Source organism: Aythya marila (genome assembly GCF_965140915.1).
Source record: "Aythya marila genome assembly, chromosome: 1".
Classification (NCBI taxonomy): Eukaryota; Metazoa; Chordata; class Aves; order Anseriformes; family Anatidae; genus Aythya; species Aythya marila.
In genome coordinates this window covers 153,854,599-153,871,052 of record NC_139042.1, presented here as the reverse complement: position 1 = coordinate 153,871,052, position 16,454 = coordinate 153,854,599, and the positions used below count along the sequence as shown (strand labels likewise).

Sequence of the window (16,454 nt, the reverse complement as noted above, 5' to 3'; positions counted from 1 at the left end):
ATGTTTAGGTTCAACCACAAGACTAAGTTCAGTTCTTAGAGACAGTTTTCCACTCATACAGCAAAAAGGTCCATTCAAAGGCACGTTACACACCTCTGCTGTGAATCCTTTCTATAAACCGTGCGTTCCTTTTCCTGATGTGGTCAGAAAAGGTGATTCAGCGTGTAACAAGTTCATACCTTAAGTAATGGGTATGCAGCCACAGAGGAACAGATGCAAGAAAAAGGACCATTTCCTCACTCAGGTGCTCTAGTGTTTCAACACTTGCACAGATCAGAGTGGTCCATTTAACCACTCAGTACTAAAAAAGCCTCCACTACCTTAAAAAGGCAAGGTTCCAGTTATTTGTAAGAACTTAACCCATCATTCATCAAAATCTTACACGACATTCAACAGAGCTTCTAGGCCTCATGTGACAATTCCTCCACGGTTGATGTATTATCAAAAAAGCCAAATACTAAAAATCTCCAGGACCATCACAAAGAAACTGGTATCTGGCCTGTACTCACTAGATTTCATGGCATTCGGGGCGTTGGAAGGTGCATTCCCCCAGCCTGTAGTCGATGCTCCTGTATCATCTACTTCACCCCACCCGGGACTGGTTTCATTTGGCTCACCCCAGGCGGACGTACCATTATCTGGAGCAGGTGGAGTGCTTTTGCTCCAGACTGCGTAAAGGAGAAAGAGTTTTCATTACAGACCGTTTAGACAATCAACTATTTACTGCAGTGCAGCACCACGTCATCAATCTACTGCTTTATTCCTTTTGTTGAGGACTTTAGGGTCTCAATAGTGAGGGTGAAACAGAACTGACAACTGTTCCCATCAAACAGTGGGCTCTGACCTCTAGGGATGAAAAGAGAGAACGTGCTGACCTCTTCTCAGATTAAACATGAACCCACATCTAGGGCTATTCAATCTGGTGACCTTGTAACTAACTAAAAGCACCAGACTATGGCAGGGAGGGTGGAAGTAGATGATCTTTAAGGTCCCTTCCAACCCAAACCATTCTATGATTTGGGGGTTTCGTATAGCGGAGAAAGAGTAAGGACATATCTGAAACACTTACCAAAATGAAACAGTATTCCTTAAAGCACGTCCAAATCAGAGAAAGGATTATCTAACAGTAACACCATGAATTATTTCCATGCTATTTAAATTTGTGGGTTTTTGTCCTTATTTCAAAGAACAAAGTATTTTGCTAAGTATTCTTTATCAAACAGCAGAGCCAAATCGAGCTAAGCAACTAAATCACAGGCTCACCCAATTGCAAGTTATAACTGTATCAAAGCACAAAATTTTGACTGAGTATGGGATTTTTCCCTATTTCTGTAGTAATTAAATAAAAGCTTTGTGAGAATTCAGCCTGTCTAAGAATATTTGTCAGCTAACAGATTTTCTTTTCCTGGGAAGCTGACCAATATTCAGATCAGAGTTACTGAGGCAGACGCAGCAGAGGACTAACTGATTCAAATTAAAGACACTTTAAATACAGAATCAAATATTCATTTTTTCTTCTTATGAAATAAAAACTGTTACTGGAGGCTACGTGTGCATAAAGCTGATGCTCACATATAGGAGTTTGCTAAGAAAGGAACAAACCTGATGCTTGTGATTTGCCAGTCATTGGAGTAGGCAGGCTCTGTTCCCGTGGGGCCTGTCCTCCTTGCGAGTTCTTGTCCCACAGGTTCACATTCTTGTAGTTGTAACTGCTAGGATCTCCCCACGCCGAAGTGCCATCATCAATATCCATTTTCCGACTGATTGACTGTGGGGAAGGTTCTTCCCAGCCACTAGGCTCCTCATCTTTGGGGGCAGCTGGTTGCGGTCCGCTGTTCCAGTTTGGGTTTGGAGGTCGCCCATTACTTGGAGTTTGTGGTGATGGACCCCAGGAACCAGAAGTCTCCTGCTGTTGCTGCTGGTGCTGCTGCTGCTGCTTGTTCCAGGAGTTGGGCTGTCGACCCGTCTCGTTCCACGTTGAATTTCTTTTACAATCATCCCATCCACCCTTTGAAGCAGAGCCTGTATTTGCACCGTTACCCCAAGTTCCAATCTCATTTTGCCCACCTTCACCCCAACCAGACACTGGCTTGTTTCCTGCACTTTCCCAGTTGCTGTTTTTTGTTTGGTCAACTTCCTCTCCCCAACCGTTCTTTCCAGAAGACCATCCTTGATTAGGTTGCCGTCCACCCCACCCCTGATCCTTACTCGAGCTTTCATTCCAAGAAGACGACGATTTTTCTTCCGGTCTTCCCCCTCCCCAATTAGAAGAATTGGGGTTCTTATAGTCATTCCATCCTCCAGTATTTTTGGGATCCTTCCACTCTGTTGGGGTCGAGAGCTCACCCCATCCAGACTTGATTTGATTGCTTTGGCTGGGTACATCGCCCCAGCCCCCTGAGTTCTTTGTCTGTGTGGCAGAGCTCTCCCACCCCTCAGTTCCTTTATCAGACTTCCCCTCGGGCCGTGGCATCTCTTCAATATCCCACACGGTGTCTTGCTTTATTTGAGTTTGGCCCCAGCCAGTGTTTGAAAGCACTCGGGGGTCCAAATCAGTCCTGCTCAGCAAAGTCTGCAAGACTGCCTGGCAATCGGGATGTGTAGGCCTATATGATCGGCGTCCAGAATTGTGACTGTCACTGCTTCCTGCTTTGTGGTTGCTTCCAGTGCTTTGACCTCCAACCTCACTTCCCGCAGAGCTGGAAGATCTTCCCCAACAGGGAGCCTGGGAATTGCCTTGGTTTTCAGGAAGAGGGTGGCCTTTTTGATTGTCCCATGCTCCAGTGCTAGAATTTGGTTGGTTTGGACCACTCCATTCTCCAATCTTCAGTTCATCAGACCCAGACAGCTGTTTCCATTCTCCCTGAGAGACCCCAGATGTTAATTTGTTCCCTTCACCCCATTTGCTTTCATTTGCATGCTGAGGGCCAAAGTTCCAAGACCCACCACCCGTAGACCGGTTATTGTTATCCCAAGAATCACTTCTTGACCCATTAGGTTTTTGAACAGAAGCTCCTTTCCAGGAGTCCTCCCTATCCTTTCCATTGTTCCCATGGTTTCCAGAATTGCTCTGTCCAGAGACTGTGTCAGTTCCAGAAGACCCCCTAGCTGTACCCCAAGATCCAACACTCCCAGTCTTTCTTTCTCCAGTGCTTTGTGAAGGGGTGTCAGTGCTCCTGGAAGGGTTCCCCAAGCCCATTTCAAAGGGCATTCCCTTATTCTCCATAGGGTTTGGTGAACTTAAGTTCAAGGAGTTAGTGTTTCCATTTTTTGGTCCATCAGTGTTATGAATTTGAGCCTGTTCTCTGCCAGAGACAAAGTTAACACCCGCATTTTCCATCTTTGACTGCTGTTCCCTAGAGGTCTGACCTACTGTGCTAATCTGTGCATTGGAGCTACCACTATCAGATTCCAAAGTCCCTTTCCTAGAACTGCCCTCCTGAACCAGTGCCGGCCAAGCAGATGGGTTGCTATTTGGGTTAAAGTTGCTGAAGCCAGAACCAGGACCAATTCTATCTTGTCCAGTCAAGTTCCTCCAATTACTTAGTCCATTGTTACTCTCGGCAGCAGGGTTGGAAGATTGAACAGATTTAGCCTTGGGATCAGATTTCCAGGCCCCAAGATTACATTCGTTTCCAGCGCTTCCAGACTGGCACTGGCTTCCTTTTCCTTTGTTACTAGTGGTGCTTCCTGGCAGAGGGTTCTTCTCCAAGCCAGGGTTCGAGGCACTGTTGTTATCGGTGGTGTTTTCGGAAGAAGACTCAGCATCTTTGCTGGCAATACAAGGCCACTCTTCCATGTCAGACCCGTCTACAATCACCTTGTCCCAGATGTGAGTTGGGTTGGCGTTGGTGCCGCTGTTGGAGGAGGCTCCAGGACCCCAAGTGGAATTTGCATAATTTGAAGCAGCAGCACCTCCAATTGTTGAATCTAAAAAGAAGAAAAACAAACAAACAAAAAAGACCCAAGAAAGTCATTAATACTCAATGCTATCTATCTACAAGCACCAAACATCACTTTTTTGACACCATCGATTATCATTTCCACTAATAAGTTAATACTTCCCTCAGACATTTCTAACAAAGGTGCTTTGGAAGAACAGGAGGCTGAGAAAAATCATTAAAAATAACGATAAAAAACTTATTTCAAGAAAACTCCCCATGAGCAGTTTGTGGGCATCTGAATGCACTGTGGGGATAACCTGCTTAATGAATCTACAAGGCCATTTCTGACACAGGTTGTAGACTTTTCAAAAACATGTTTAAAATCATACTATAAGTAGAAGAAGAATAAGTATATATATGTACACATATATATGCCTGCATAGTTGTGCAGTTGAGTAGCAGACCGACAGCTACATGACTGATTCAACAAAGCAACTACAATTTATGACTTGAAAAGATAAAAGACTGAAGACTAAAAGCATCTAATGAATGTATAAAGCTGAAGAAGTCTATCCGTTAGCTTCAGATGCATCTTTCTCAAGTTGATTTTGCTACCAGGAATGTCTTCAAACCTTTATGAAACAAATAATTTTACTTCCCAAAGCGAAAACGCAAAGAGTAACCAGCAGAGTCCAAAGCTACACAAATTGCAATTTCTGTGTAGTAGCACATAAGCTGTATTCAGCATCTAATTACCCCACGTTTGTGTCACTGCTGTATTCACCCCAGAAACTTCAGTTCATGGTTTTTTAAGAAATTAAACCAAGTTCTCTACCACCAAATGGAGGCTAATAAGAGATCTAACTTTTTTCCTCTCACCTGCTCTATCTACTTCAAATTCTCCAAGTTTCACCTCTTATTTGTGTCAGGCAAGCCCTTTAACATAGTCAACTGTATTCACTAACTCAACAGAAAACTGCCCACTTTTTGATGGGTTATCTTTTGCTGACGTAGCAGATTGTACAGGGAAACCTGCAAGTCCAAGGAGCCTTGGAGTCACTGTAAAAAGTGGCAGGAGAAATAACTAAGAGTAGGGCCTCTTTCTTCCATCCATGGTGAACTATTAATATACCCTATGTAGTCTGAATTTGCATTGACAAGGTATTTGTGTAGTTTTGAAGCAGATAAATTAACACAGTCCCATGACAGATGATGGCTCTATCAGTGCTGGCAGCATGAAGTTTGCATGCGTACAGATAATTCTCACCATTAGTGAGTCAGGCAAGATCACACCCCACCCCACTGCCAATCTACAGAATTCCCCCAGCTACAGAATTATTTCTGGGCCTCTATATAATGCAAGTTCATTACTACTTCCATGTTGTTCTCTCTACATAGCTCTACTTCTTTTTCTACACGTCTGTAATCCTGAAGTCTTGAGTAGACTGCTCTTGCCACAACTTCTCTGTGATGAAGACTGAACACTTTCCCTTCAACAAAATTGTACCAAATCCTAATTAAGCCATAATGACATTTAAAAAACGAGAAAAGTGGACTTTTTTTTTAAGTATGTATGTATTCAAAAGTGAAGACACAACTTCTGATTGTTAGTAGTTTTAATAGAAGACGAATGGATCAGCTTTCAGTGCCCATCTCAGGCTTTCGGTTTCTTAGCTAAACCAACAAACTTCCTTGGAATGACTTCCAGATCCCTTTTCAGCGAGGGCCAGCGAAGACTCACATTTTACAGCAAGGCTAGAATCTTCCTGTAAGCTTTGAATACTGGCAAACAGAAGAAGTTTTTCTTAATCCACTAAACTTCAACCATGAAGATCTAAAAGACCACATAGTTCCCATGCACATTCTGTTCCTTCTGTTATATTTTCATCTGTAGTGCAAACTTATCAAGGAAGTATGATTCTACAGATCTATCTGGCTATCCACACGCACACCTTTTTTATTTTTTTCTATTTAAAAACTTTCTGATCACAGGAATTGCTTAAGAAGAACAGACAAAGACAAGTTCAAAAGACTGCAAGGTTGCTATGTTTTGAACTTCCCAATGATTCAGTGAATGAAAGATAAAAATGCAGAGCAGCCTATAGCAAGATCTTTATGTAACTGACTTGAACCGAGCATTTCATGTTTCATTTTTTCAAAGACATTCTAATAGCATTATGATCGGGGTGTTTCCTAACATAGCGTACTATGACACAATTTAATGGACTGTTTTATAAAGTCAGCCTCCCCTTACTAACTATACAGTGGCGACAAAGCCTTAGCAGTTTACAGTTTTGTCCTCATATAAGAGGGTTGGTAAGGGCTCTTGTTTCTTAAACAAACTTCCGTAATAACAAACACGCTGAAGATAAACAAGTTTCTCATCTGACTACAGAGAAAAAAGTTACTAGCAAATGACTATTTTTAAGGATGGAAACGTGGAACTGAAATAAGCGAGAATATTGAAATGGAGTCCTGAAATGAAAATGCAGTTTTGCTATGAGACATTCAATGATTCCTGGAGGGTACTACAGCTATTGAAAGAAGACTTTAACCAACAGCATATAAGCTTTGCTTTCCAAAATTGTCTTGCGCGTCCTGAATATCACTGGTTGTGGTAAAAATTATATACAACTCTCCTCCACCTGGCACTGCTACAAGACAGTAGTGAATGTGGCATCATGTGTCAGGGTTCTACCATTTTGCCATCTTACAGAAGAATTACTCTGGTAGAAAAAGATCCATGTAAAGGACTGTGTCCTGACTTTTTTGTTTGTTTTATTTTACATGGAAGCTGGACTACCACAAGGGCAGTAAAATACTAATTTCCAAAAAACAGACCACTTATTGGCAATGGAGAATCTTGCCAACACCATCTACAGATACCTGGTTAAAGTTATAATGAGAGAGATTGGGAAATTGGGTAAAATACATTATTTTCCCCCTTTGGAAATTTTTTTTTTTCTCCTTACATGGGATGAGTTAATCACAATATCGCTGCACATGTGCCTGACTTGTAAATAGCCAGGATCTCAGATGGAATTAATGTCAGGAGAGGCACAGCAGCACTGTACCTCCATAAGCAGTTTCATGAAGTACTTGAAGAGTAATTGCCCCAGCCCTCCTCTTATCCAGCTGCTCATTTCTACTCTGCCAGACCTACACTCATGCGCTATCACCTGTGTTGCTATTGACAGTCAGTGAGCTGAACTGGGAAATCATCCAGACCGAAATGAGCTTTAAAAAACAATTAGAGTTAATTTTAACCCGAGTAAGCTCCCCAGCCCAGTTAATTGTGTTATGGTGCAGAATTGTGTTTGGATGGGGCGAGTCAAGTCTGAAGGGCACACATCTTACCTTTCTTGGCAGCACTCCAGACTTATATCAGATTGAAGGAACTAACCACTGGCATAAAAAGTTGCCCCAATCAATAAAATACAACCATGTAACATCTCAGCAGTTAATGCAGCATTAAACTGAATGAAAAAATATGAGAATTCATACAACTTGAGCTCAGACTCTAAAACAAGTAACAGGTGAACTTATACTAATTACAGGCATGTCTAAAATGTTTCAAATTGGTCCTCATGTAATACATTCAAAATAAAAATGCTGTTTATGAAAAAATTTGAGAACTTCCAGAATGCTTCACTAAATCTCCTTTGTCCGTTCACTAGAATTACCGTGAAGATACACTAATGCTAACACTACGCTAGGATTTTATACATAAAGTCTAAAGACTCAAGGGTGTTCTTTTGTCCCCCATGCCTACCCACACGCATCTTTCAGGTGTTTTTGCAATCAAAATCAGCCATTTCCAAGTGATGCATTTTTAAACCGATTAGCTGTTGCAGTTTGAAACTCATCCCCCATTATTAAATACGGATCAAAGACAAGACACAATCTGTCAAATAGGAATTCACTATAAAGGAGGCCAAATGCTGAAAAGGCAAAAACTAAATTACTCATTTTCCTAGAAACCTTTTTAATAAACACAGCCATCCCACCCAGCTTACTTGACTCTGGCCTTTCAAATCACCTCTGAGTTCATTTTCTTCTGAACCACAGAGAACTATAAAGTTTATGCTCTCCAAGATTAAAAAAACACGCCATTGCTCTGGCAGGGCTTTCAGTAGGAAACTCAGACATAAAGGTAGCGTTTTTCCTTCTTTTGACTTTTTCTTAAAACCTTATTGTTAGAACTCAAGTTGTTCTTGAATTCTCAGATGAACGTTCTAGAAAGCAGATGTCTTGAGTGGAACTGTTTGTTCTAGTGTCGTAACTTAAGAAAATATTACCATTACTGTCAGTCTCCAACCTCCTAAAAAAATTCAGGAGCAGTCATAATTTTCTCATGCTCATAGAACAATTAATCTTAAAATCAATGTATTTGCTGGAACTCGAAGTGAACAGAAAAGAAAAACAAGACAGGTTTTTTTTTGTTTTTTTTTTTTTTGAGATTATTTAGGATGTGTTTTAAGGAAAACTATTGTAATAAGTCTTATCTAAGGAGAAAAACAAGATTACTAAAAATGTCAGGAGCAAAAGGAACACCTTGTGACTTCATCCAGATGAAAATCGACAGACACCTGTCATTTGCAGACGTGGTGCCTATACAAGCTTACTATAAAACTCTGATGTTTGTTTTACTAGATCATAACAAGAAGTGACAGTACAGGAAATTCATGGCACCAGAGGAACTTGTTAAGAACTGAGCTGTTAAGAACTACTCAATGATAGCCACGAAATGCTACCTACTTATCCCTATGTTGTGTTTACCTTGCTGTGATACAAAAAGCATTACGGCATCGGATTCAACCCACCCAAAACACAGACGTTTTTCTAACATTAACCAACTTTCTTGCTCCATCTAGCAGTAAAAATTGCACCCCCTGCTGCAAACATCAAAAGTGGATGTACTAAAACAGCAGAAGTAAGCTTTCCAAAAGTCATTCCAGGAGTTTTATTGTATGATAACATGCTTGTGCACAACTTCAGTGACACCTTTTCTTAGGCGTGTGCGTGCATACACATGCATTTAACATCCTTCTCGCTACTCACCTGTTGCAGTCCCACTGTCGCTCTGCAGCAGTGCTCCTGTCACTGGTTGTGCGTTGTTTGGGTTTGCTCCTGGTGCTGTTGGGGGGGGAGGCCCTGCTCCACCCCCAAGGAGCATGCAGGATGGCGGAGGGGGCTGCCCACGTTTCAGTAACACTTTGTGGTCCTGCTGGCAACGGAATCGCGGCGGCACCTCCCGAGGCATGTAGCGGGCGGCGCTTGGCGGTTGTCCGTTCGGCACTGCCACCCTTTTGGCATTGTTGCCACCATTGACTGGTGGCGATGGAGAGTTGCCAATTGGGCTGGCAGCCACTGGTTGGCTTAAACTTGGTTTCGTCACTTCGGGCACTGAAAAAACAGGAAGAATGAAAATCAGAAATTTTTCCACTTAGACCTGTCTTAGCTACAAGAACTCGCTGCAACTCTTTCCATTTATAAGGTCATTCTTCTCTGAAATACTACACAACTTCAACCTTATAAAAGACCTACTTAATTGAACCCCAGGACGAAACTCTGCCCTCAGCAAGCATTTCACTCCAAGCCTCAAGTTTCTTGAAAAAAGTAACGCTGGCAAAGGATATCACCCTGGGCAAAAAGTTTTAAGACACAGTCAAACACAGCCTTTTTACCTTCTCCTCTGTTCCCCACCTTCCACTGCTTTTAGGATTCTTATGCATCACCCTAATGCGAGACCTAAAAATAGATCCTAAGTCTCACTTGTTTACTAGGCTATGTGGCCATTGCCAAAACAGAGAGCAAAAAATCCTCCTCTTCAATTCAGAATTAAGAAATCTGAGCTCCCTATACAGCTCTGACTGTTAGCCAAAAGGCAGTCCCTACCTACAGCATTCGTATGGGGCTGGCCTGCAGTTTACCAACTGGTCACCACGTGGCCCCCTAAGTAAGGGGGAGCTGCTGCTGAGAGCTATTATGCGTTGGGGGGAGCACAAAAAGACACACAAATCCTTGCAGAACTAATGGCTTCACAAAATTTGTTTAAGAGACTCTAGAAATCAAGGGCTTGTGATCCCTTATTCACACGCTCCATGTGCTTTCTGAAAAAGAGCAAAAGAAATTCAGGCATTATCCTATCCAGGCACCTAGAAGTTGGAATAACTCACTAAGAGAGCAGACCCCAAAGCAAGGAAAATTTAATCCATCTGCTCTAGTCTCTGTTGAAGGCTAACACAAGGAAGTCATGTCCAACAGCCCCTCCCCGCCAAAGTGCACATAATCAGTAGAACTTTTCCTCTTACAAAGGGGGGAGCAAAGCAAGGGGATCTATCTCTCTGACAGGTGAATGCATTATCCCACGTTTTATTTTGATGAGGGTTTTCTGACTTCTCCATGTAAGCTCCATTGTCCATAAGCCAGAAAAAGGTATTGCCAGCTATAAAATCGTTACAATCCCAGTTCTCCTCCATCATTTCTTTTTAATGGCAATTTCTTCATGTGGTTTTTAGAAAACTGACACACACATCACAATTAAATGTATTTTTAGATCAGCTAAATAAATTACACATCCAAGATGTTCACTCATCAGTTCTGCCTCATCTTCTGGACTTTTAGGTGCTTAAACTTCAATCTCTCTTCACTAAGTTTCCAGAAACAAGTCATTTTCACTCATTTTGGTATGTCACCATAGGCAGTACTTTCCCTGTCTTTGAGTCCATTTGTATGGTTAGTTTCAGTTTTCACTTGCTCATCTAAAACCTTTGTAAAATTGAAAGTTAGACTAAATATTTCAGCTCATTTATTTTATCTACAACCATCATTTCCACTTCTAGTATTCTGACGCTGACAAATGGATAGTTTTAGATTCTCCATATTAATCCTCTCAGCTTTTATTTCTTCTGAGTACTCACTTTGAGTACTTCATCTCGAATCATAACTCCTTTTTCTAACAGCTTTAATCAAAACTGAATCTTGGCTCAAGTCAATAAAAACACTCGTTAGGATTGAAGAACGGCTCTTACCTTTGGTTTTTTGATCTGTGACCTGCAAAGTAAGAGCAACAATGTAAATAGAGTTTTAAGAACCTCAAAACAAACATTAAGCAGGCTGCAGTAAACCCTGAATTTATTAGCCCAAGATCAAAATTTGTTCAAAGAAAATAATCAGCTCACGAACTGCAAGTCTCAAAAGTATTCCCAAACTTATACACAAGTTTTCAAGAACACTACAGTTCCTGTAATATCGTTGCCTGATGCAGAATTCTCTGGCAGAAACCGTAATTACTTTGCTCTTGATGATTTTTAGTACATGCCCCTCATCCCAAACACGAACTTCTGAAGCACAAATAAACAAGTGCTATGCCACTACAGTTCTTCCAGATTTCAGAGATGAAGTATTACAGCTGAAGTGTAATAAAAGCTGCCCTTGATGAGAACATCCCTACAGCAGACTGTTGGGGCTGGCAACAGAAGTCCCACGGGGTTTCCACATGTGAGAGTACCAATCTGGCTCTGTCGTCTTCCCCTTTCGCTCTACCCATTACATCTCTTCCAAGGAGAAGTAGTCCTAAAAATTACTGGTCTCGCTGCCACAAGGACGGGATGTACCAGCGCTACCTATAAAGAAACAGGCTTCAAAATCTCTCGAGTGATTACTGAAGTGAGCCATCAGGCTGGCCAACGAACTCTGTGTGTGGTTCTGCTGTACTTCTACATTCTTTCAGCGTAGCAGGTTTCAAGCCACAGCAGGAACAAACATATCACTGGTATATTCGCTGGAATCATGGGCATTGTAGCATGTTTTGAACCTGTCGATCATGAGCTCCACTACACAATAAAGAAAACCCCTAAAGATCATCATGTGTCAGGCTCTATGACACCTATTCTGAAAAAGAAATTGCTGACCTAGTCCATAATTCTGGAAAGCACACAGGGACGGTATAGAATAATGAAAGCACAAGTAAAAAGCAGTTTATTGTTTAAGCCAACCAAGCCAGAACTCTTTTGTATGGTAAAGAATAAAAAGACAAAACTGCCCTGAATTGCTGTGGCATCACTTACTTTGCAAAGATGAACGCTGCGATATGCAAAGTGGAATATTCACTGTAATAAAAAAAAGTCTCAAGCATCGTAGCTTCACAGATTTAGGTAATCCAACTCTCCTAAGAGACCAAAAATGTATCTGTGCAACGCCAGACGTCAGTTTTCACTTCACTTTTGAAACATCCCGTGTGTGTAAAATTATATCTACTTCTGTAACAGTTAAAATTCGGTTAAGCACTTCAGTGACTCTGATGATTTACTACTAAAAAAATTCATGAAACCGATCTTGTAAAGCTGCTAGGTTTACTACAGTTAGCAGTAAACATGTTCAGTAAATAACTTGCCTGCTTGGAAGAACACCATTTTAACAAATGTTTAAAGAATTCTGAATTATAACCACAGTTTGTGTTTTGGGAAAAAATTCACTTTTGCCTGTGCTGAATCTGTACTTGTTAAAAGGATCTGGTTTTGTGATTTTTTTCGGGTCTAGAATAGAAAAGCTGAGAAAAAGTGACAGCATGTCTCAGACTTAGAGCCGTCATCTCTCTGTGGGAAACCTGTAAGCACTGGCAGGGCAGGGCCAATCTCAGCCTTCTGACAAGCTACCAAACAGCCCCTGGGACACAAACCACAGGAATTCAGTCTATGAATTTGCTTGCATAATCTTGGGTGATTTTTTTTTTTCACTGTTTTATTTTGTAAGCTGCAGAAGATCCAGAGAGAAACCGTTGTTTCATGTTATACAAACCTTGAAAAAACAGCTACCCCCTAAATCACTGCTGCTTATTTGGTGACCACCACCACACAGTTCCTGAGAACAGACACGCACGTTTGTGTTCTGCCCATATTCTGTCTTTAAGGAGTACTTCAAGCAGCACTCTTTAACGTTTGTTCTCTAGGAGATTAGTTTATTTACAGTGTTTACCTTTCCTAAGATTTTGGCAAAAATATCATAACATTCAGTTATACCAAATAACTTGGTAGGTGAGGGACCACACAGGAAAATTGGCAGATCTTTGTATTCAAAGCGCTGATTCCTCAGCAAACACAGTGGTTATCAACGTGATCTGCACCACCTTTCCAAGTTTTTGTTGTGTTACTGAGTATCAGCATCTAATCCTCAAATCACCAGCCTCCAGTTACAAGCCTCTGCACCTCCTGGTTCCTACACATCCTCAGCTGAAAATACAACATTTATTTTGGTTTTGAACGTGTAAGCAGCAATACTGAAGCAAAAAAAGACCAGGCACTGGAGAAAGCTTATTCTGTAGCTACCGATCTTCTGCAGCATTATTGGGGATGTATCAACACGGCCTTGGGATGAAGGCAACAGAAATAACACTGGGTTTACCCGCACCTGTTTTAAAGCCATACATTCAAATAGGTGAAGAATCTGATTTTAAGAAAGCTCCCGGATAAACCAAAAATTAACTGGCACGGCACAATCAGTGGTGGCTGTTCACAACACAAAGCTACAGCATCTAACGCAACATGAGTAACACCCGACCTGTGGTGGGATCTGTTGTACTAAAGTAACTGAAAAACTGGGACTAGTGAAAGTCAAACATTTTGCTTTCAATTTCACATTGCTGTCGAGGTTGGAAGGCACAGCCTCTCGAGCTCTCAGACTTCATGGTGGTTCTCCTCCCTCATCGCCCTCAAAGCAATTTAACAAAACCAGACTGCTCAGGGCCGTGTCCGACTTGTTTCTGAGCATCTCCAAAGAGAGAGGCACCACAACTTCTCTGGGAAACCTGTTCCAGCGATTGACCATTCACGCACGCTCACAAAGAAGTCTTTCTATGATTAAGTGGAATTTCTTGCATTTCAGTTTGTGCTCACCCACTGCCTCGAGCCCTGTCACTGGGCACTGAGAAGAGCCTGGATGCATCTTATTTAAACCCTCTCACCCACCAGGCATTTATAGACCCCCTGAGCCTCTTCTTCTCCAGGCTGAGCAGTCCCAGCTCTCAGACCCCCTCCATCTGTACTCCAGTCCCTTCATCACCCCTCAGGGGCCCCTTTTGCTGGACCCACTCCAGGATCCTACATCTGTCTTGTACTGGGATGCCCAGAACCAGACAGGGAGGATTTTACCAGTAAAAAGCATGGATAAAGCTGCAAGAGACTCAAGTTCACACTTCAGGTTAACTCCCAGAACAATTTACTACATTTTCAGCAGAACAGAGCACTTCTAAATAAACCAAGTGTTCAAATTCATTTGCTGAGCACATTTTTCAGCGACTCAATTCTCTACTGCTCAGACTCAAACTGATGCACTTAACATAAGGGTTACTAGCCACGGAAAATAGAAAACCTAAATGATACTTAGCAAAAATAAAGGCAACTTCAGTAGGGAACATTTCATATAACCTTCGTAAAGGACTTGCAGTGTTCCCGTACCCAAACACCTTGAAGCAGCAGGAGCTGCAGAGATCAAGGGAGCTCATATTCAGGAACATGAATTTAATACTTCATTTCACAAAACTAATTACTCTTTCTTCACCTGAACACTCAGAAGAAGAAATATCAAAGTTTACTAAAACTGAAGTTCAAGAAAAATAATGTAAAAAAATCTTTAATAACATATCACTATACTTTAGATGAAGAGTTTTTAAGCTCAAATACAAACAATCTAACATCTTACCAACCCCAGTACGATTTATGTTCCTGCTGGAAAGAAGAATTCAAATATCAAAACCTACCTTCTGAGCAGATTCCTTCTTTTTCTTATCCTCTTTCTTCCTTTTCTTGTCTTCCATTAACTGTTCTTCCCTTTCTTGCTCCTTCTCTCTGCCAAAACATGAGAAAAAAACAGTAAGAGCACTGCCAAGTTCTGCAAGAGCCTCATGTAGTATCTCTCTCTTCCCCCCAAGAAAAGAAGTCAGGTTACTAGGTTCCCTTGATCATCATATTTCATTTGCATTGAGGGTTTCGGCCTAAGTGAGACCAGAAAAGCACCTTCTAGTTCATTGCGACCACAATCACACCACTTGCTGCATAAAGGAAATTTATTTGGATGAGGCCTCTTCTGTTAGTGCCCTCTGCAAGTTAACCACATGCCTGATATTAGAAAAGATCTCGAAGACAGTTGGGGCAAAGTATACTTTTAATTGGGTTGTGATATTATTTAATGAACAGTCTCATGAATCTTTTCATATGGTAAAAAAGGGAAGTTGTAATTTAAAATAAGATGGTTTGGTCTGATATGACATTTATCTTCACAAGAGGAAGAGATTATTCTATTGCCTGTAGCTATGCCACTTTTATAAGAGACTAGAAGTGTCATATCAAATCAAAACCATCATTTATTATACAAATAGCTAATTTAATTTCTAGCCTATTGTACCCACCCACAGATTCTTGTGACGAACCTTGTAATATAAACTACTTCCCAGGGAATCTATTTTTTCCACTAGAACAACCTTTCTAAAAAATAAAGGAAAAAAAATCAGCACAGCTGCTGTTGTTGTCAAGCTATCGCCTTGTTGCTACGTTTTGTATCAAACATAAAAGTGCCAGTAAATGGTTAATTTGCTGCACAGACGTTACTGGCTGCCCTGTTTCTATGGCAAAACACATTTCAGTTAATCAGTTCTCTTCACCTGCTAAAAAAGTAAATTTCAGATTAAGTTTTCACCTCGCTTGGAATAAATTCGTTTTTTTCAGGGAAAGATTAAGACGATTAATGTAAAAAGATGATCTGACAGATGAGGTGGAGGACCAGAGAAAAGCAATGTGTACTTTACAAATGGGGAACAACAAGCGTAACCCATGATCTTTTATGACACAATCTTAATTTACATCAATGAAGATGGACCTGTGAAGTTTCAAGTGATCAACTTTAAATGCACAGAAGAATCTGTACCCTACTGGGGGGCTAGTGGGGAAGAGGGAAGAGAAATTTCTATTTACTGTGGTGGCTATAACTGTTTTATAAACAAAATTGGAGCTTATGCTTGCACTAAGCTGTTAAAATTATGCACAAATCAAAGCTCTTTGTGACTACAACTTTGAAAGATTAGAGCCAAGCTGGCTTTGCTGTTGTTTCATTCAAAAATTTCCTTCCATTGCAAGTTACAGTATCTTAAGCAACATTTATGCTTGCATTTTCACCACATACTGCCAAGTTAGCGTGCAAAGAAACATTTAACATAACTAAGCACTTCAATTTAGACAAAAAATCCTTTTGAAATGTTATGGTTCCTGCTTGAGGACTTTGCAGAGCTCTCTTTGAGAAAAAAGGTTCTGTGAACAATCATAAAATGGATGGTTTCCTTAAGTCAGATTCTCCTTGGTGGATGGGGAATAGAAGGGGCACGGATGAGCCCTGAGCAGTACCAACCTCAGGCTGTCACCCTACCCAATCCATCCACAACGGCAGATCCCGTCCTGATTTAACAGAACTGGGGACACGCTGCATGTGTTCTGCACCAGACTGAATGGTGTTTCATGCGCTCTGCCTAGTATTGCTTAAGCCAGGTCAGGTCTTGTTCTTCTGTTCTCTGTGAAATGT

General features: G+C 41.2%; 1 protein-coding gene across 15 annotated transcripts in view; it reads right to left on the bottom strand.

Annotated features, from left to right (window-relative positions):
- The window catches only part of TNRC6B (trinucleotide repeat containing adaptor 6B), a 127,259-nt gene that overhangs the window by 28,553 nt on the left and 82,252 nt on the right, over positions 1-16,454 (bottom strand). For 13 of the 15 annotated variants that reach the window (XM_082769421.1, XM_082769420.1, XM_082769426.1 and 10 more), the window contains 5 exons: positions 14,644-14,731; positions 10,919-10,940; positions 8,946-9,290; positions 1,603-3,930; positions 510-668 (listed from right to left, as the gene is read on the bottom strand). In XM_082769421.1, the coding sequence (XP_082625547.1) occupies positions 510-668; positions 1,603-3,930; positions 8,946-9,290; positions 10,919-10,940; positions 14,644-14,731 (2,942 nt within the window). Of the gene's footprint in view, positions 1-509; positions 669-1,602; positions 3,931-8,945; positions 9,291-10,918; positions 10,941-14,643; positions 14,732-16,454 lie in introns of those variants that run through there. The other 2 variants (XM_082769423.1, XM_082769419.1) reach the window with 2 other exon arrangements.